Genomic DNA, 22,407 nt, shown 5'->3' with positions numbered 1-22,407 from the left:
CACATGACCTCAACGGTCTAATCGGGGTGACTCCTGCTTGGAGTTCTGGGATGTAAGAAGTTTCCTGATGGACATCAGCAGGAAACATTTATCCCTAATTGCTCCTGGCAGCGATTCTATGACTTGCTAATCAGTGTTGTGAATAGAAGAATGGAGAACTAGAAAAAAATCTGGGCCCCACCACCATTTGTGGGCCCTACGTCAGCTGACCCTGGACCCTGACTTTCCCCTGGACTTGCAGGTGCGTGAGCCACTGAGTCACCTTTGATACAGATAAGCTGGTTTATGTTGAATGTTCCATCATCTCAACCAAGAATATCCAAGCAAACACAGAGGACATTATATGCCAGGAATTATGCTCCCTGCTGGGAAAAAAAGATGATCAAAGAATAAAATCTAGATGCTTGTCCTTGAGCTGAAATTAGTCTATAAGAGGAGTTATAGATAACAGATATGTGTTCTGGGTCTTACCTGCCTTAGTTCCCTTTGATGGGAATTGCCTTTACTAAAGTGGTAAATACAATCCGTCCCCTGTCCTCAGTGAACTGAGTGAACTCCTGACCCAAGGATCTTCAACACGTTGACTAGCCAGTAACCAGTTAGATTTTTTTCTCCACAGCTTGAGGACTCTGGAGCAAAAATGTGACATGGAATGAGGGCTGGAGACAATCATTAGGGAACAGAGACTGCTAGTAACCACAGACCGTGCACATAGAGAAGAGGAACAGATTTGCAGAGAGAGGGAAGAACCATTCAGAGAAGAAAGTGTAGAAGGTGAAAGGAGGAGGGAGGCGGGGAGAAAGCAATTTATTCTCTGGGCCTTGAAGGGTGAGTAAGGTTTGCCAGGTGAAGAAGGGTAAAAAATATTGTCGGTATGAACAGAGTCACAGAAGTGGAGGGAGGCTAGAGTAGTATCTATAGTGAGAACAGTGCAGGGTGCCTGGTGGGCAGTCTGGAGAGGAGGCTGGAAAAAATAGACTGTGGTTGCCCAGTTATCTGTGGCTGCTAAGAGACTGAGGTACTGGGGAGTCATCCAAGGTTGTTAAGGAAAGGAGACTGTGGAAGAGGGGAGAAATTGGAGCAAGGCATGGGACCAGTTACGACTTGAGGTCATACTTGAAGACCTGACTGAGCAATGGCAGCTGTGATGCAGAAGAAGGGCTAGGTGACTGAGATATTTCAGAGCTAAAATTGGCAGAGTTAGATGGCAGATCAGGTATGGGACGTGAGGCAGAGGAACTTTCAAGGAATGAGATCAACCTGATACCTGGTTTAGTAACTGCATGAGTACGTACAGTCTTTTAAATGAGACAGATGAGACCAGTGGTGAGAGGGACTACGAGTTCAGTTTCTGATCGCATGTTGAATTTGAGTTCTATGAAGGTCATTCAGGTCATGACATCCAGTAGGCATTTGGAAATAGAGGCGTAGACCCAGAGGAGGGATGGCGAGAGTGGTAGGTCTGAACAGTATCATCAGTCGGGGCTATGGAAAATTGACAGGATTATCAAGTAGATGGCCCACAGTTGGAATGACTAGAAGTAGTCCTTGGCCTATAAAACCAAGCACAAGTTAGGAGATACAGAAAACTCAGGGACGTGGTTGAAGGCTGGGAAGTAACTGATATTTGAGAGCTTTGTACAAGACCTAACAGAAAAGCACATGGAACTGGGATGCCTGGTGGCTGTGTCAGATAAGTGTCTAACTTCAGCTCAGGTCTTCATCTGGCAGTTCGTGAGTTCAAGCCCCGCGTCAGGCTCTGTGCTGTCAGGAGCCTGCGTTGAGTTCTGTCTCTCTGTCTCTGCCCCTCTTCTGCTCATGCTCTGTCTCTCTCTCAAAAATAAAAAAACATTAAAAAAAAAAAAAAAAAGAAGAAGAAGAGGAAAAGAAAAGCATATGGAACTAAGAGGGAAGTGAGGAGTATTTTTGAAATGAAGGGATGCCTCTCTTTCCTTAGTGGGTATCAAATGATTAAGATGATTTGTATTTAAAAAGATGAATTCTCACAGTTATTGAAAATCAACCTTTATTCACAGAGGACCTCTTTCTTTTGCATGAGAATGAATTGAAGGAGAAAAGTTGAATTTGATATTTATTGAACTGGGAAACAGAATCAGTTACAGATGGTGACTGATGATGTCTTCATTTCTACTTCACGCTTCCTGGGATTCTGGACACTATTGTCTGCGAGTTTTGTGGTCTTTAGACTCTAAGAAGGGAAGGCCCACTCGAGTAGATCTTCCCAAGTCATCCCTTTGGCCAGCATATGCCAAGTTTATTCAGTTGTGTGATGAAGTCTTTGTGTAACGTAGCATTTAACCTGCTTCCTTAAGGTTCCCGATCCTTTTTGTTTGTTTGGGTAGAGACCCTTTTGTTGCCACCACACAGAATTCTATGTCTGCAGGTCCATCTTACTGGGATTGACTTCCCTTTTGGATCGTTCTAAATAATGCTCTTTCTCCACTGAGAACTATCAACTAGGTTTTTTAAGTCATGCAGCAACCGTGTCGAGGGAAATCTTTGCCTAATAGAGTAGTGGTAGCTCTAATCTGTTGAGATTCACAAAAAGCTGTCGCGGAAGATTCCAACTAAGCCTATTGAAAAAAAAAAAAAACACAACTGGGACATGTGGCTCTGGATGGGGAGAGAGAACTGACAGTTGTCCTACTCTGGGTATAGAATATCCACCATTAAAGACAGATCTTATTTAACATTTTATAGGAGAAGATTATCCCTGGTTTTCAGATATTGCTTAAAAAAAAAGTGAATGAGTCACCCCATCCCTAGAAGTGGAACCGTCCTCCCACCCCTGTATACCCTTTCACTAGCCCCCGGAGTAAAAGTTCAGCTACACAGTAAAGTCTCTCACCTCTGCTCCCAGTTAGCTGACCCCCGTTGGGCCCGTCCCCTCAGCTCTGACTCATTTGCTTGAGCCAGAAGCAGCAATAAAGCATGAACTTGAGAGGCTTGGCCTTGGCTCTGACTTTCTTTTTGACCCTCCTATTTCAAAGCCCCTTTGATGCCAGCTTCTGCAATTTAGACTGTTAGCACTCTTGACTCTGCAGTCCACCCAGGTCTCATTGCACCTGCCATTCCAGGTACAAATACTCCTCGGGCTCTCTGTGGTCCATTGGGGTCAGGACCCAAACCTATCTGGTTAGGCCTGTTGGCATCTCTACCAGGGAAGGGGGAGTTCAACAAAATGTGGCAACACTCTTAATAGGAGAAAAAGTACTGAGCAAGAGGTTTTGCTAGTCATTCTTGCCTCTTAGTGTTTCATTTTCCTTTTATGTTAAATAAATAAATAAATAAATAAATAAATAAATAAATAAATAAATACCTTCATAATAAATACCCGCCTTGACTTCATAGGTTCTTGCATAAATCAAATGAGGCAATGGAAGGCAAAGTATCTTAAAAAGGAGAAAGCATAGCATTTCTTTATAGGCATTTCCAAACCCATTTTTTTTTTTTTTGAAACCTGTTGTCTCTTGAAACAATAATTGTCCAATCAGTCTTCCTGCAGAGGTTCTCAGATCCCATATCAGTGATGACCTCTCATGGCTCTCTTTGGCTGTTCTTGCCCACCAGGGATCTCCTGCCTGCCTCTCCAGCTTATGTTCTTGCAGCTACCACTCAGACCTTAGGTCCAGCCAAGCTGGACTTCGTATTGGTCCGAAATACTCCCTGCCCTCCTCTGCCTTTGTGCATCTGTGCCTTTTTTTTTTTTTTTTTTGCCGTGAATGCTGCCTAATTATCCATCTCCTGTGAAAATCATCCCTCCAATCTTCAAATATCAGCTGTCATTTTACACGTGTATTAATTATCTATAGCTGTGTAACAAATTGCCACATACTTAGTGGCTTAAAGTAACATTTATTTTCTTTGATTTTCTGTGGGTCAGTGTAGCATCATAAGAAATATATATTTGGCCTCTGCCCCCAGTTCTTGACACAGAACTCCTAAAGCCCTGGGAATTTCCTTAGTGATAGTGGTGCTAGGAGCATCTTTTGTTCTAATATTTGGTCTTTGACCCCGGTTCCCGACACAGAGCTCCTAAATCCCTTGGAATTTCCTGAGTGATAGGAGTATCTATTGTTCCATGAAGTGAGTCTCGATGGACCCCTGGATAGCTTCAGGATGGGGACTGGTTACCCAGAAGACCAAGCCATGATTAGAAACTTGAAATTTTCATCCCTACCCGCCATCCTCTAGGGAGGGGAGAAGGGCTGGCAGTTGAGTGATAATTGATCATGCTTATGTGATGAAGCCCTCGTCAAAATTTCTGAACTCACAGGTTTGGGTTAGTGAATGCATCTCCATGCTGAGAGTGTAGTGCACCCCACTCCAGATACTTTCAGACCTCACCCTGTGTGCCTCTTCATCTGGCTATTCGTCTGTATCCATTATTATATTTTTTGTTCTAAACAGTAAACGTACATTAAGTGTTGCCCTTAGTTCTTTAAGCCTTTATAGCAAATTATTGAACCTGAGGAGTGGGTCGTGGGAATTCTCCCCCGCCCCCCAATATGTAGCCAACTCAGAAGTGTGGGTAACCTAGAGACCCACTACGTACGTTTGGTGTCTGAAGTTGGGGGTGGGCTTGTGGGACTGAAGCCTTAACCTGTGAGGTCTGTGCTAACTCTAGGTAGTTAGTGTCTGAACTGAATTAAATTGTAGGACACCCAGAGAATTAGGGAATTGCTTGGTGTGGAAAACCCATACATTTGGTGTCCAAGGTGTCGTGGGTATAGGATACGAGGTTCTCCTTTAGTCAGGAATCTGGGAATGGCTTGGTTCTGTCCTCTGCTTCAGAGTTTCCCACAAGGCCATAATCAAGGTGTCACTCAACCGAAGGCTAAGCTTATGTGGTTGTTGGCCGTATTGAGTTCCTTGTGGGCTCTTGGGCTGAGATCTCAGTCCTTGCCGGCTGCTGGCCAGAGGCTGCCTCAGCTCCTTGCTGCATGGGCCTCTTTATGTGGCAGCTGGCTTCACTGGATCCAGTGAGGGGATCTGCTAACAAGATGGAAGAGACAGTCTTATGTAACCCAGTCATTGAAGTGACAGTCCATCATCTTTGCCATGTTCTGTTGGCTGGAAGGAAGATACAGGCCCTTCCCACACTCGGAGAGAGGGGATTATACACAGATGTGTAGCCCAGGAGGCTCGAGGATCCTTGGGGGCCATATTAGAGTCTGCTCACTGCGGGATGTTTCCTCCGTTACCTATTTCTTCCAACTAAATGTGCAATGTTTCCCTTCTGTGATTCTTCTTCATAGCTGCTTTTTTTTCAGTCTGTGTTCCATTACTGATCTTATTATGGTTGGATATTTTCTTTTCTCCCCTTATGTAACTGTTTTTGCTTATCTTTCATCCCCTTGCAACTCTGAGAACTGAGTCTTACATTAAGCAAAAGTTCTGCAAAAGACCCCTTTTTTTTCCTTCTTCGAAACCGATGAAGGACCAAGGTCCCTCTCCTGCTTAACACCTGAGTTCTTTGGGTCCACAGCAGCCACACAGGATCCATTATAAAACCTTCAGATTCACCAATTTGGCATCAAAAGCAATGACTCATTCATGTCTATATAACCTGGCTGGGGTGATCCACATTAGTCTGATTTGCATTTAGAGTTAGAGCTTGTTACCTTATTAAGGAGAAACAATTTTCCATCAGAGATGCTTCAAACATTAGCTGTTTTTGAGTGGTGCATTGTTCTGTTTCCTAGGGGGTCTGATGGATCTCAGATAATGAGGCAGTCTGTAAAAATCAACTTCTTCTTCAAACTGTTTTCTTTTGCCTATTAATGATCACTTTGTGATCATGCCTTTTTTAGGTCACAGCAAGTGAATTGATAAAGATGACTGGCTCTTGGAGAAGCAGCATTTTAATTCTTTCCCTTTTGCCCGAGCAGTGGGCTGGATCTTATTATTTCCATTCAGTAGGGAATATCTGAGAGATGTTCAGTAGGATAAAATATCTCATGTACTTTAAGAGGCTTGGAGCATAAGAGAGATATATGTTTGATATATGTGGGACTGAAGACTCAGAAAACAGCAAAACTCATCTAGTCTAGCTTCCCATGTTTGAGGCCAGTCTCCACTTAACCCTCCAAGATAACTTAGCACCTTTTTCATTTCTTGAAGTTTTGATGGACCTTAGAGGTCGAGTAAATAAACACCAGTTTGATTTTAGTAAACACTGTGTTTCTCGTGTTGAAATGGTCACATTATAATCAGATGGAAAGGTTGTCCCCTTTAAGAAAACCTCGGATGAAAGTCAGCTTAAACTTGAAGGAATCATCCGTCTGCTGGGAAAGATGCAGAATTAGTAAGTTAAAGCCAGCTACATTGTGTGCCTACATTTTGGGTCTTTGGGGAGCCATGAAACTAAAAGCCAATTAAAGCTTTAGTAGAGAAAAATTTTAAAGTGGTTTCTCCTGGGCAAGAGAAAGATTTGGAGCAGAGAGTGCTTGGGGAAAAGCAGGAGAGTGTTGATGATGTAATTAATACAGTTCACAGCTGGAATGGGAATCCGTGCAGAGCTCCATCTGAGAAGATGGCCCTGTGAGAAACTCAGGTTTGGGCCTGAAAGCCACACTATCTAAGGTTTTGGCTCCAACTCAGGAACCTGAAGGCATCTGCATGGTCAGCCTGATATGGAGGGTGACCAAATCCTGCCATGATGAGTACCTCTTTTCTTAACCTCTCACCGGTCCGCAGATGAGAACAATATAGAAAAATTGGTAGTGAGGGGGTTTTCCCCCTCCTAATGCTTGAGTGTTAACTTTCCTTTTGTTCATCTGTTCTTCCTTTTACTCTTTATTTGTTAAGTCCTTCCTTCCCCAGCCTCGAACCATCTGTCTGCTCTCAGACATTATCATCTAATTGATGTTCCCAGCCTCTACCCCAAGATGTAGAACCATATCTCCAGCTTGGGTAGAGGATATTGTCATAATTATATCCCATTGTCATCCCAAACTCAAAATTTGCCCCAAACAGAGTTGATTGACTTCTCCCAGTGTCTTATCACTCAGGCAGATCTCTCAAAATCATGTTTTCTTTTCTGTTCTCACTTCCATCAATCCTGTGAGGATCCTGAAGGTTGTATGGCATCATGGGAAGAGCACGAGGTGCCAGCATTCATGACACTTAAGTTCGAATCCTGCCCTTGCCACTTCCCAGCTGGTATCCATGGGCAAGCCTGTTACTTGATCTTTGTGAGCCTCATTTCTCTTCTGTCTGCAATTGGCATGATAAAACCCACCTACCTCATTGGATTATTGGAGAATACTAAATGTGGTGGTGTATGTAAATCACCTAGCACAGTGCCAGATGTGTGCAGTAGGTGCTTTAATAGCGAGTTCCTAGTTTTATTTTGAATGCACAGAGCACAGTGCCTGGCATGTTCAGGGCCACTGTTTGGGGATGCCATTTGCATTTGATCCTCCGCTGGAATTGTGGAGCCCAGCTCAGAAGGTAGTGGATACCCTCCACTTCCTCTAGCCCTTTTCAGCAGAGGAGTTTGGCTTACATGTTTCAGAGAAAACAAAAGCTGCCCACCCCCCACGGTCCCTCTCAGCTTTCAGCCACCGTATTTACAGATGGCTTGTCCCCTCCTCCATTTACAGAGAAGGTGGCATCCTGTCCTGCTGCCTGAAGCTGCCTGAAGCTAATCTTTTTCCCTTGGTTCTGGATCCCATCCCTTCCTGCCCAGGGCCCCCTCCTGTTCCTAATTGTGGCCTCTTCAACCACACCTTCTGTAGTGGTTCCTTCCCATCAGCAATTAACTGTGACCGAGACTCCCTTATCTTAAGAAAATAAAACAGCAACCATGTTGTAATTTCTCTCTACCCCTACAGCTACCACCCTGTATTATTCCACTTCTTTGTGGTCAGACTTCCGGAGCCTGGTCCACACCCTCATCTCCTCAGTTTACCTTTCATTTAGTTCCCTGCACATGGCATTCTGACTTCACTGTGTTTCCTCCTTTCACATTAGTTTTACTGGGGTTGCCTGTGACTTCGTTACTAAGGCCACTCTGCTGACCATCCTTTCCCTGTTAAAATGCTTGATTTTGTTTTGTTTTGTTTGTTTTGTGTTTCTTCTCTCACCCACATTAGCCTGATTTTTCTCTCACTTCCCTGACCATACCTCAGTTTCCTTGCAGGCTTTCCTACTTCTGCTTTCTTAAATATTGGTGTTTCTCCCTGCTTTGACCCTTCTAATTGGACCCATCTCCGAAGAGGCCAGTGCCCTTCTCCATTTGCCCTCGGTACACGGGGGACACCCTCATTTCCGTCTCCAGCCCAGACTCTCTCTTAAGCATCAGATCACCTCAGACTCACTAAGTCCCAACCGAACTTCCATTGCCTCCTGGTTGCCTGTGGATGCTCTTCCTGTGGTGGCTCATAGCCCATTTGTCTGTAGCGTGGCTCGTACACTTTAGTGTGAGTCAGAATCAGAACCCCCGGGGGAGCTTGTACTAACAGACTGCTGCCCCCACTCCCCGCCCCCAGGTCCTGAATCAGTAGATCTGGGCGGGACCTGAGAACTTGCATTTCCAAGAGTTCCCAGGTGATGCTGCTGCTGCTGGTCCGGGACCTCTACTCTGAGAACTTCTGTTTACGGAATTAAGGCAGCTTTCCCCATTTCTTACTCTGCCCCATATGACCTCCCTCCCTCAGCTCCCTGCTAGCATCTAAATAATCATGTCAATCTTGCCTTGTAAGTACCTCTCTATATAGAACCCTCGACCCCCTCTGCCACTAGTCTGATTGATTGCAGTCACCAGCTAACAACTGGCTTCTCTGTCTCCAGTCTCACTTCTCCTAAATCTGCTCCCTACATAGCAACCAATGTGAGCCTCTGAAAGCGTAAGTCGTGTTAGTCTCCCGCCTACTTTTTTCTATAGCTCTTCATTGCCTTTGGGATAAATCCACACTTCCTCATGTTGACCTGGCCTCTGTCTGCCTGCATAGCGCCAGCTCTTGTCTCCCCTTACTGCACATTGAAGGCACCAAGCGTACAGAACAGTGTATGTAATGCAAATATATATTGTATAGCAATTAGTGTGTACTGTATTCTAGCCACTATAGCACTTTTACACACATTAATTTCATTTAGTTTTCCCATTAACCCTGTAAGATCGGTTACATTTTACAGAGGAAATGTGGCCCATTTTATAATGTTGCCATCGTCCTGTACACCAGTCATGTGCAGTCTTTTGTGTCCAGGATAGCAGGGTTGTATTCACTCCAAACTCATTGCAACAGCTCATAATAATAATAATAATAATAATAATAATAATATCAACAACAACAATATATTAATAGTATCTAACATCTCTGTTTTTGTTATTGTGCTTTGTGCCAGGGCACTACCTATAAACATAAATCATGGAAACTGTTCCTGATTTACTAAGAAGGAAATTCAGAAAGAAGGAGTAACTCTTTCAAAGCCACATAGTTTAAGGTCACAGGACCTAGGTTTGAATTTAGGTCTTGTGACTTCAAAGCTCATGGTTTTAACTACTCTATCATCTGTATGGGTGGAAGCAGTAAAATTATATGGAGAGCTGTTTATCACTTGGCATCAATGTCTATCTATAACTGAATTATAAAATTTTTGGCAACCCTCCCCTCCTCATTGGAACCCACCCACATGTACCTATCTTTCTTCCAGATCTCATTCAACTGTGGTGGCTGGACTTGGAGTCATACTGGGTCCTGACTCACCCTCTACTAACCATTTTCTTGAATGAACCCTGGGAGAAGTTACTTTACCTTTGAATTGCTGATTACTAGTCTCTAAAAATCAAAATAGTAATACTTCCTTCATGGAGTTGCTGAGAAAAAAAGTGTGAGAGTACCGGCCTCTTCTCTCACCCCTTGTGCTTCTGTCTTATGTAACATTAGGCACGATCACAGGAGCTTCCTTACTGCCTCCCTGTTGTGTTTCCTGCATAGATCACCACTGCCCCCTCCCCTGTTCTCACCCCATCAGTGTCCCTAACCATGCTCTACACTGCTACCTGAAAAATACTTGTAAAATACAAATCCCAGGGACTTTCTGTTAATAGTAATGGTGGGCTGTTATTAAGACACACTTCTGCCCACTGAAGAAACTAAAAATATTTGAATAAAGTGAAAAAAAAAACCCTAAAACTTAGAGCATTAAAGAGCTAACAAGCATTACCAGGTTAAAACTGGAATGGGGAACCCAGGCAATAACTGCAGATTTGACCAGCAGTGGTGGGGAACAGAAATAAAGCAGCTGGGGTCTCACAAGAAGGTGGGACATCAAAGGGCTACACCATGTGGGTGAGGGTAGACCTGAAATGTACCAGCTCACAGGTGGAATTACAGTCTGGCTTCAAACTGACTGGGTCAACGAAGGAATCTCTAGTCTTGAATTGGCTTAAGGGCTGGTATGCTTGCAGGTATCTGGCAAAACCAAGTGGAAGTTCTTTCCAAAGGAAGGTTTCTTCAACCTAGGCCTCAAATTATTCAGTGATCAGTGCATAAATATAACCAGGCACCCAAGGAAACCATACTCCAATGGCAAGAACCGTCAACAACCATAAACAATAGAAACAGCCCTTCATAAATGTCAACAGATAATGGAATCATCACCATCTGTAAAAAACTACTGTATTTAAAGAAATAATAAAAGATAAGCTTGAACCTATGTGCAAAAAGTAGGAAACCATGAAATGTGGCAAAACAAATTGGAAAAGAAACCAAATAAAAATTCTAGAGACAAACATAACTATAATGAAATTAACTCAGTGGATGAGGAAAAGTATAGTGTTTTTGATTACATAGTTTAAAGAACAATGCCTCAATGGACAAATTTAACAGAAGACTGGATGAAGCTGAAGAGAAAATTAACAAAGTGGAAGGCAGTAAGAAAAAATTATCCAGAGAGTATAGCATGGGGAGACAAATAGAAAACACAGAAGAGGAGGGTCTAAATAAGTTAAAGCTCCTTCCAAGAAGGAGATGAGTGAAAGAAATAAGCAAAATGAAATTTAAAGGTAGTAGCTGAAATGTTCCATAACAGGTGAGATACCAAATCACAGATTTAAGATGACCCGTGATTACAAGTAGAATTTTTTGAAAATCCAGACTTAGGTACATCAAGAGGAACTACCAAGAAAACCAAAGGCAAAGAGAAAATCATAAAAGCAGCTAGAGAAAATGACAGATTCGCTTCAAAGGAGCAACAGACTGACCATTGATCTCTCATCAAATAGAACTCTGATTATATTACTGTCAAAATTTTCAATAACTTTTCATTTCTATAACATAAAATACATACCCTTCAGCATATCACATAAAGCCTTTTGTGGTCTGATTCCTGCAACTTGTTTAGATACGTAGAAACTTCCTCCTTCTCAATTTATTCTTGATTGTGTGTCTTTGCGCATGTTCTCTTCCTCTCTGGAATGCTCCCTATGCCCATCCATCTAACTAGCTCCTACTCAGTCTTGCCAGTTTCACTCAGGTTTACTGTCAAGCTGCCTGGCTCCCTTCTCACTGCCTTTGGGCACACTGCTCACCAGTAGATACCAGCACCATGTACTTTCACTATTTGAATCTTTGTCTCATTTCTAGCATATTAGCTCTCAGAGGACAGAGACAGGGCCATTTGCAGTGCCTGATATTCCGCAGATGTTCAAGACCTTCACTGGGTTGACTTCAGCATTTCAGTTGGTTCCAGCTAGTTAAATATCTCGATGTAGGTTTTCATGGCTCTTCCCATGATGTTCTGATTCTTGCTTGTATGGAGAACTGGTCACCACAGTCAGCACCAGGATCCCTGCACATCAGCGACTGGCCCTGCCTCTTCATCACTCCCGTGTCCTTGATGAAACTAAAATGAAGTTGTGGTGTGGAGCAAATGAGGTAATGTGTGTGAACATGCTGTGAAAACTGGCACCACTCAGTTCATTAGCTTTATTTCAGAGTGAGAGACTTGGTTGGGCTGCAATTTGTGAAGGAGGGAACTCATCGGTGCCCCTGAGCTTTGGCTTGGCAAGATCTGGATGTGAGTCCTGGGACGACTATCAATGTCATCCCTGGCAAACTTGCAGCATAGCAAATGATTATAACATGAATGTTTCCTTGCCCCTGGGAGGACTTGTCCTGCTGCTTCTAGGTTTCCATGGGGAGAGGGGCCCATAAGTTTCCCTGGTTGTTTGATTTTGAGAGATCTGAAGGGAAATATTTTCATATTTCATACATATCACAGTTTTCACTGAGTTCTTGTTGGAAATAGTAAATTTCTGTGGCCCTTTGTCAAGAGATGACAAAAGATTGGGTCTGCCAGTTTGTCACTTGTTTAAATGGATACATTGAAACTCCTTTTGCCCAGTTCCTTGCCTTTTTCTTCACATTGCCCCACTTGGCATTATAGTTAAGTCATCTGAAAACCTTTTGATGTGTTTGTAAAACATTAACTATCATCAGACTTGTCAGTTTGTTGTTTATGTATGAGAAGACCAAATCAGGACCATTTTTCTTACCAAAACCAGGTGTTGGGTTTGCACTTGATAGATGTCAAGTGGCAATGCCAACCCCACCAAGCCATGGCATTTTTATTTTTTAAATGTTTAAAATAGAAGCTTCAGATTATCTATAGAAAGAGATTAGACTTTTTCTTCCTAGAGTATTTCTTGGGGCTATTGTTAGTGTACTATATCTATTTCTTAGAAAAATCTCTCTTTTAGATGAAGAATTTTGGTAGTCACTAGTTTCTAGATTTTTTTTAACTAGAAGGGACCACAAAATGCATGGGCCACCTCTGCCTTCACTATGACAAAACTGAAGGCCATGGGGATGCAAAACCTTTACCCTTGTGAGCACTACCAGCCTGTCCTATTCTAGTAATTTCTTCATGGAGAAATTACTCCTCTAGTCTTTCCTGTACCAGGGAAATGTCTCTTGTACCGGGTTGATGTCTCTATCAACCTAGCTGCCGATGTCAGAAAGCTGGAAATAGTCCTTCACTTCTCATAGTTAATGATATCTGGTGGCCATCAAAATCTATTGGTTCCACTCCAAAATATGTCTTAGGTGGTTCTTTTTCATTCCATCTGCAGTACCTGCATCATAGTACTATCCTCGCCTGTCTGGACTGCTGTGGTAGCTCTTAACTGGCCTTCCTAGTTCCACTCTTAGCTTGCTTGAACTGCACCTTGGGCAGTGTCATCTTGTGCAAAATCCTTAGCCAGTTTCCCACCGTATTTAGGTTTCAATTCAGGATGCTTAAATCCTAGAAGACCCCAGCTGACTTGACTCTTGCTACCTCTCATTCTCGTCCCTTGCCATGCTCATTCTTGGGCTTGCTCCATTCTGGCTCCACGGTCTTCTTTCTGTTCCTTGTTTGTGCCAGAACTTCCCACCTCTGTCTGCCTCTTCCCAAGTGCCATTTCCTACCTGGGGTTTTCTGTCCCCTTCTTCACTCCTGTACACACCATCCTCAGGTCTCAGCTTAAATGTCACTTCCACACAGGGCCTTTCCCTGACCCCTTTGTCTAAATTGCATATGGGGAGGATTCTTCCTCCTTGGAACTATTCTTTCCTTCTTAGCCTTCATCACAGTTTATAACTTTGTATTTATCGAGTGGTTATTTATCGAATATCACTCATACATTAAATGTTCTGTAGAGGCTGGAACCATATTTCTTTTATTCACCACTGAATCCTTAATGCCCCTTGCTCAATAAATACACATGGAATAAATGAAGAATCTTGTGATTAAACAATGCAGTAGGTTCTCTCATTAAACTGACAACTTTGCTATTTAGCGTAGCAAGACGTAGTTGTTGGAAACCTATTCAGGTGATTCACCTTTCTTCTAACCTGGCATTGCGTTTCTTCACATTCATTGAACGTATCTGTGATGCTCTCCTGCAGGGCTATAAACTTCAGTTTAATTTATTAGAATGCATCTTTGAACAAAGTTTTATTTCTGTCAGGACTTCCTTATGAACACAGAACCTGAAAAGGTCATGTTCAGGGGTGGTATCTGAAAATCATGATTGGGCTCACTTCCATGGCTTGCCTTCTTTCTCTGGATGCAACCTGGCATAACCTTTGGAACAGAAGACTTTCTTGTTGTTGGGGTGGAATATAAGGCAACAGTCATTTTAAGTTGGAAGCATCAGCGACTATGACAGAAAGTTGCATGCCCAGGATTTGGGCTGCCTGAGAAGACCCCTCACTACCTTGTCTTGATTGCCAACTCTTGAGACTATTAACTCAGATAGCAGATATCTAGGTAGAGTGTACTGGTTTGTTGGTAGTCCCAACCTCTTAATCTTTCTTGAATGACCTTGTTCTGCAAAACACATTGGCAAGATATGTTATGGAACATATCAACAATTTGTGTGTGTGTGTGTGTGTGTGTGTGTGTGTGTGTGTGTGTGTTTTCTTTTTCTCCCCAAGAATATAAAAGATGTTGTTCTGGGAACATCTAATGATCTTGTAATCCTGAACTATGGTCTAAAATAAAAGGTAAATATTCTCTTTTACTGATGGACAGGGTGATCCACAATGGGAAAGTTTTCGTTTGTTTTTTTCTTTTTAGAAAACAATGAGAATTCTGCTTTCAGTGGGCACTATGGTAGGTATATTTCAGCATAGATGGAAAACCTGATCATTTAAGCTGATCATTAAGCTGATCGTTAAGCTGATTAAGATGATCATTCTTAAGGTCAGATCATGTCAGTGTTTCCAGAGTATGCCCAGAATGCTAACAATTGGCCTTAAGTTGAGCCTTTGCTAAGAACCACCCAGCCCTGAAAAGGATTTATTTATTTATTTATTTTGGCCCTGGTAATGTCTAAATGATAAGTGCAAGTCCCTCTTAGCTATCTGCAGTGGGTCCCACATGAATTTGTTGTGACCCCTAGAATCTAGAAACTCCAGTATGGTTGGATAAGATATTTAGTGGGGGAACTCCAAAGTAACACATGAAAATGCAAGATATTAAATGTTCAGAAGTGTGTAATTTGCTGCATTTGTTCATGAGTGGTTTTAATACTTCTGGTACAGAGCCTAACTCTCTTTTTATTGGGGAGATGTGGTTTCAGTTTCTTGGGTGAATGTGCATTTTATAAGTTTCTTAAGAAAGGAAATTAAACATTAAAAGCCTTTAAATACTTTACTCTTTATATAATGTCACTAAGAAAAGCCAGGAAAATTAGGGTTGGTTTATTTATTTATTTATTTATTTATTTAATAAATATAATCTATTTTCCACCATTTTGTTTGTTATGGCTGGTATCAAAGTAGTTTTAAAAGTTAACATTTATTTTGATTTCAGCAGATGTGCATAATAAATTAACCTATCTCTGTTCATCGTGGGCTGGGGCAGTATTTCACATCTAGTTTGTTTGGCATTTTGACACAGCTGATTTAGTTCAAGTCAACATAGTTTGACACTCCCGCTTATATGACACTTAGCATATGAATAACATTAAATAGATCAAATGCGGCCTGCTGAGTAAGAGCATTCATGCAGGTTGGTGATGTGGCTGACCTTAGCTAAGACCCTTTACCACCGTGGGCCTGGGTTTCCTTTTCTGTAAAATGAGTAGTTGAGAGTAAATGGTGCTCTGGATTTAAAAGCTCAGCGACTCCGTATGCCTAATAGATATGCATCTAACTGGTTCCTTTCTCTCTTTTTCACTCTCTCCTTAATTTAGGAAAAGAAGATGCCGATGCCCCCGTCACAAAAGATGAGAGCGCCTCCATGTCACAGGACACAAGAGTTTTATCAGAGAAGTCTCTGCAAAGATCAGCAAAGGTCATTGCATACAGATTTTCTGCCCTTGTCCAAATGACTGTCACCTGAGCTACCTATCAAAGGTCTCTCATACGATTCAGTTAGGACTCTAGTTGGTCAGTTAATCCGAAAAGTCAGTGGAAGCAAGGAGTCATAAAAAGCTAATGTTTTTTATAACTTTAAGTATATATGTATGTGTTGATTTGTCTGTGTTTGGATGAAGGTCCAAAGTGTTTTCTTTGTGCGTGGGTTTGTTTATTGAAGTTTTATGTTATCTTTTTCTGCTTAAACCACACTTGTAATGTGACATCTTTGATTTCCAGTTTGGGTTATGTGAAGTGGAATGAGGATTTAGGCTCTAGTGAAGCAATATGAATGTAGACTCCTTCTAGATTCTCAGTTTTTTTGCTCCATATTTTTTAATGTTGTCGTGTCCATATCTCATTCAAAAGCAAGTTTTTAGTGTCCTTTTTCGTTTTTCTCAAGTATTTAATTTATTATAGACACAAAAAATTGCTTTTGTATCCTATCTTTGTTGCTTTGCATAATTCAGTTTTAGTTTTCAATTATATATGCTAGTGGCATATTCAGGTATGGGATCAACCACGGCTGCCCCTAACTATGCAGACAGCTCATGGTGGAACAGGTGGTTCAGTGAGTGGTAGTAAGCACGAGGCTTTCTCCACCAGGGGCATCCTTCAGCACATTTAGCCTGTGGTGGTGGTGTTGCCACTCAACCTAGCAAATCGGTTAGGATGGTATTTCTTGCATATTGACCTGAGGAAATTTCTAAATTACGTCACGTATATGTTACCCTCAACTGCCTGCCCCGCTATTTTAATAGGCATTTTGAACACTAACCGTGTAACAGGCAACACGCTAGGTATGGAAGGTCATAATGAGTCGAAAACCTGTGGGCTGGATCCAGCTTACGAACCTGTGTTTTGTTTGACCCGTGCAGTATTTAAAAATTTTGACCAAGTAGCTTACGGAAAAAATCAGACTTCTGGCTTCTCTTGACGAAACAAAACATCCGGCAACACTGGGCCACGTTCTTACATGACTGTAGTCGGAGCTGAGTAGAGGCAGCCCTCTGTAGACGGAACGTGCGTTCTGCAATTTGCTGCTGCCCCCAGTGGTACCCTCTCTCTTGCTGGGTTGGTTTGTTTGGGGGGGATAGTTTCTCAGTGAACTCAATCTAAAATCACAAGGCAAAACAGCACTTGGATGTAAAGCTTATGCTGTGGTCAGGTTATTTCTAGTACAGCTGATGTATGAATCACAACTGATGTCAAACTGCTTCATACATTTCCCATGCTGTCAGATATTAAAACGAGAAGCAAGGACTTCTAGTTCAGACAAGATGGCATAGACTTGTTTCTCCTTGCTCCTTCCCACTAGTGTAACTATAAACCCTGGCAAATAACGAGAGGCAACCATAGATGAATTCTGAAAGGTGAAGAGAGGAAGGCAGGCTAGTCAGGGCCTCAAAGACTAGAGAACAACGTGGCAGCAGAGAACTTTACAACCCCTCCACCAACGGAAGGACACTGGGCCCAGTGTTTCTGGATCTAACTTGGCAACAGAAGGTGGCCCAGGCAGACTCGCTCCTCACTCAGATCTAGCAGGAGTCCCTCCAGCAACACCAGCCGGTCCTGGCAGTACCTGTAAGAGGGATTGAGTGGGAGCCTTGCTGACAATAAGTGGCCAGGACAAAGGCTCCCCTTCCCTGCCACACCTGAGACTTCTCTCCCAAGAAGACCAAGAGACACCGGACATTGGGTGGCTCTGGCATGGGGGTTCTGCCAAAGAAGTGGCCCGGCCCCGGAAGCCTCTTTGTCTCTTTGGGCCTGAGGTTTCCCTCCTCCCTGCCCCCCATTCCGGGGTAGCAGATGGCTGGAGAACACCATTAAAGGAGATCCTGCCACAGCAGGTGTGTGGTCCAGGAAACCTTTATCCTCATTTATCTCATGGGTCTGAGACGCCACTTTCCTACCCAGGGACACTGGGTGGTCAGGCGGCACTGGTAAAGGGGGTCCTACCGCAACAAAAATCGTAAATGGGACGTTTCTTTGTCTCTGCATGGACACAGATTAGGATTTGTTCTTAATCCATATTAGAGAGTCCAGGTGGCCAGCCCTGAGGAAGTTCTTTCCATGCCCTCAGGCAGTACCAGCAGAGACCCGCCGGAGCCCCACTGGTTCCATGCCAACGAAACATACCAAAATAGTACTGCAAAGGGACGCCTGGGTGGCTCAGTCGCTTAAGCGTCCTACTCTTGATTTCAGCTCAGGTCATCGTGGTCGTGGGATTGATCCCTGCGTCAGGCTCCGTGCTGGGCGTGGAGCCTGCTTAAGATTCTCACTCCCTCTGACTCTGCATCTCTTTTTCTCTCAAGAAAAGAAAAAGGAGAAGAATAAAAAGAGAATTGCAGTCTCTGCAAATTAAATTATCATCGGAACTACAGCCCACAAGAGTAGTCCAGGCCCCGTGTGCTACATCTAGACACAGTGGCCTGCCTTCTAAAAGATTTAAATAAGACCTTGAATCTCCTTTTATAATACCCAAAAGGTCCAGGATACAATAGAAAGTCATTCATTATACCAAGAACTAGGACATTATCACGCGCCTGAAGAGAGACAACTGATGCCAACAGTGAGATGTTACTGTTATCTGACAGTGATTTTAAATCAGTCAAAAAACAATTAGAAATTCTCTTGAAACAGATGCTTCAAACAATTAGAAATTCTCTTGAAACAAATGAGAAAATAGAAAATCTCAGCAAAGAAGTAGAAGTTATAAAAAAAAGAACCAAGTGGAAATTATAAAACTAAAAGATACAGACAGAAATAAAATACTTTCAGGATGAACTCAGTAGGAGAGTAGAGGTGATTCAGCATAAAATGAGTTAACTTGGGAACAGATCAGTAAAATTTACCCAATCTGGACGGAAAGAAAATAGGCTGAAAAAAATGAACAGAGCTTCAGGAAGTTGTGGGCAATACAATAGATTCAGCGTTCAAATAATTGGAGTCCTAGAAGGAGAGGATCACCAAGAGAGTGGGGCTTATAGATTGTGCTGACAGGGAACAGGTAAAAAAATACTAGAGATTTTGAGATTAGAGCAACAGTTGTATAACATGAATATGTAACGGTATCCATCTGTGTCATTGTAATTCTGTCTTGACGGACTCGGTAGCTTGTGTTGGAGTAGAGAATAGCAGTGGCTGAACTGTCTCAGGATTGAGGATTTTTTAGGGGGGGTGCAGTGGAAAGGGCAAGAGGGGTGAGGCATCTCACGACGGTGGTGAGAGGACCAGAAGTGACAGAACGTGATGTGTCCCTCAGAGGTAGGAAGGGATTCAGGCCTAAGAGGTAGCAAACAGACACAGACAGCAGGCTAGGGTTAAGGCGCTAGTGGTCTTGATGTGGTGAAGAAGTCATGGAGGGGCACAGAAGAATAAGGGAACCGGATGACAGGTCAGTCTGAGACCATCAGGACTGGATCAGTCCCAGAGGATGCTGAGGCCATGAGGATGAGTTGCTAAAATCAAATGGAAGGGAAGGCCACCGGCATTGAAGAGATACAGGGGCTGTAAGGACAAGGTAGATCTTGGCTGAGTCATTCACCTGGAAATGTAAGCCAGGTGTTGCAGAGTGACTAGGAGGTCCATGGATGACAGTAACAAGAAGGGGACAGCCTGAACCATAAAAGGATGCAGGTGTATGCACGAGGCAAGAAAAGTAAATGGTCTGGGTGTGACTGTGCAGCACAGGAAAACACAGATGCCTCATTGAGGGACTGTGTGTGGAGAAGGAGCAACCTTTGTCCAAAGGGCCTGGGACAGACAGAGTCCTTGTGACAGAGAAGCACACGCGAGGACCAGGTCAAGGACTCTTGACAGAGGGCACAAGAGCTTGTTCAAAACAGAATGGTGTTTTCCAAGGGGGAAGGAAGAGTCAGGAGAATGTAGAGCCTATCATGGGACTGAGACCGGACGAGAGGACAGGTGCCTTGTGGGGCGGCAGCCAGGTGTGCCTGGGGCAGAGGAGAGGCACACTGACTGGCTGGAGGTTCTCCCTGGACAGGCTGAATGCCCTTACGGAGTCTGAGACATGAACAAGGGCAGCAGCCAGCTCAACAGCTGTCCGAACCTGTGCTCCGGGGTCAAAGTGGAACGCTGGCGAATACTTCCAGTGAATGGGGTCAAAGCGCAGAATGTCCGTGGGGGGTGGAGGGAACACTTCAGGAAGAAGAACGTCCCAGGGTGGGTGAGGGTGAGGGGATTTACTTTCTTCAAGAATGCTTCTCTCTTGGTGGAAATAGTCTGTCCTTGTAGTGATGTGGTAGCCTGAGTCTTTGCCTGGTGAAATGAGAGAGTGGGTTTAGTGTTGGAAAGAAGGAAGGTTTAAAGGTTTTCAGCTTCAAAAGGCCAGTTCCTTGTTTATATTCAATAACATTTTTAAAAAGCAACTGCTGTGTTCACGCGGGGAAAATGTAATGCAGAGCAGATACTTGGAGCCATACTTCCCTTCTGGAGTCTTCCGAATGTCCTTGAGACGTAGGTCTCAGTTATAAAAACACTTCCATCTAATTCATCCTTGTGTTGCATAGTTTTCATTGGATAAATATGCTCACTGGACCCTTAAGTTGTTGCAGCTTAAACGTGGATTACTTAGTCACGGAGCCTCAGCAAGCAGCACTTCATTTGGACCTAGAAAAACTGCAGGCCCAGCTAGTTGACCAAATAATATCCTGCTGACTTCTCCCAGCCGTTATCCAGTGCTGTAGATAAACAACATTTGACTCTATCTTTGGTGTTTTCAGGTGGTTTACATCTTGGACAAAAAACATTCCCGAGCAGCAACGGGCTTTCTCAAACTCTTGGCTGATAAGAACAGTGAACTGTTTAGGAAATATGCCCTGTTTTCTCCCTCGGACCACCGAGTGCCTAGAATTTATGTGCCTCTCAAGGACTGTCCCCAGGACTTTGTGACCCGGCCTAAAGATTATGCCAACACACTGTTCATCTGCCGCATCGTGGACTGGAAGGAGGACAGCAATTTTGCCCTGGGGTAGGTGACCTTTGGCAAGAAAAACCACAGATCCCAGATGGAAGTCGGATTTAGGTAGCCTTTTGGTAAACTTTTTTTGTGTATTTTACTTATTATTTCTTGATTAAAACATGGGTACTTGGCATATTTGGGCCCGAGTTTTTCAGAAATTGCTCTTAGCTACCCCCTTGACCGGTCACCTATAGGTTCCTTGAATTGCCAGGCAGTCACTTTATTTTTGGTTTGGGGCATAAAATATAAGCACATTCTGAGCTTCTCCTTGTTTCCTATTATGTCATGAATCCTGTTTGTACTTGTGAACTCCAAAGAATTTATTGCATCAAGCAACCAGACTCCTCCTTTTAGACGCTAGTGTTAAAATATGCAAAATTCCAGGCATTTCAGAGGCCCCCAGTCTTCCATGCTTTAAATTATAAACATGAAGGTATATTTTAATGATGTGCTTTTTGGTATTGATCCTAAGGAGGTTTTACTTAGGGCATTAAGAATTAAATTACCTGACCGTAAGTAGGAAAGGGTACCCTATTTTCATGGAAGCTGTCAGGAACCAATCTAACTTAAATATAGATTATGTAGTCAGAGATCATCATGGGTAGCCAATTGAACAGTTCTGATCTGAAGAAACTGCTGGACCCAGCTGTTTGATCAAATGCTGTACCTGTTTTCTTACAACTGTATTCATTTTGAAAGAAAAACAATGATAAATTTTAGCTATATTTTTAGCCCTTTATTATGGATGGAGCCCCGTTTATGCTTCACACAAAATAAAAATAAAGGTATACAAGCTAGAAAAGTTTGTTCTCACACTTAGTTTTAAGCCAGTTTGGTGACTTGCTTGTTAGTCATCTGACTTGTACGGGACTGGCCCTTCTGGGAGTGTCCTGTGGTTATGAGGGCCAACACCGAAGGCATGGCCACAATGTACCACTTTCATTGGATCTCTTCATTGGACCTCTTATGCCTAGCAGAGGAAGCCAAATCAAATCCATGTGTCACACCTCATGCCATTTAAGAGATACTGTCCTGTGCCACTTTTTCAGTGATACGGAGATCAATGTGAATAATATGATCTCAGGGCCACTCAGAAACAATTGTACTTTTTGTTTTTTTTCCTCTTAAGTGGAGTGATCGCAATATCATTTTTATGCCTAACTCATTATCCAGAAGTGACGTCAACCCCTTGAGTCCTAACTAGCCCTTCTCTGAGGCTTGCCAGTTTCTCACCATCAACTCCAAATGGCCTGATAAAGTCTGCGCCACCTGGCCCCTGTTGATTGTGCCTGCTGCACTCTGCCTGGCAGCGAAAAGGGAAGACTTCCCATCACAGCAGGAAATCCAGCCTTGTCTTTTATCTGCCTTTCTGTCATATCCCATTGTGTGTACTTGATTGGACTGCTTCCTTAGTTATCGAGTTGTATGGGTGTAGTCAAGAAATCTTTATGATGTGAGTTTCTCTTATTGCTGGAATGGTCTTACAGGTTCCTTTTTCACAGCTGAGCCATTACTTCATCAAGAACTCTTTCCTTGTGGGTAAATTAC

The 22,407-nt window shown here is 43.0% G+C and overlaps 1 protein-coding gene across 7 annotated transcripts in view; it reads left to right on the top strand.

Annotated features, from left to right (window-relative positions):
- DIS3L2 (DIS3 like 3'-5' exoribonuclease 2) overlaps window positions 1-22,407 on the top strand; it is a 345,141-nt gene that overhangs the window by 136,158 nt on the left and 186,576 nt on the right. For all 7 annotated transcript variants that reach the window (XM_019445568.2, XM_019445569.2, XM_019445566.2 and 4 more), the window contains 2 exons: window positions 15,713-15,813; window positions 20,621-20,868. In XM_019445568.2, the coding sequence (XP_019301113.2) occupies window positions 15,713-15,813; window positions 20,621-20,868 (349 nt within the window). The remainder of the gene's footprint in view (window positions 1-15,712; window positions 15,814-20,620; window positions 20,869-22,407) is intronic.

This window comes from Panthera pardus, unplaced genomic scaffold (genome assembly GCF_024362965.1).
Source record: "Panthera pardus isolate Hobbes unplaced genomic scaffold, ASM2436296v1 HiC_scaffold_10, whole genome shotgun sequence".
Classification (NCBI taxonomy): Eukaryota; Metazoa; Chordata; class Mammalia; order Carnivora; family Felidae; genus Panthera; species Panthera pardus.
The sequence above is the reverse complement of the archived record's forward strand: the minus strand, read 5'-3'. Positions and strand labels throughout refer to the sequence as shown.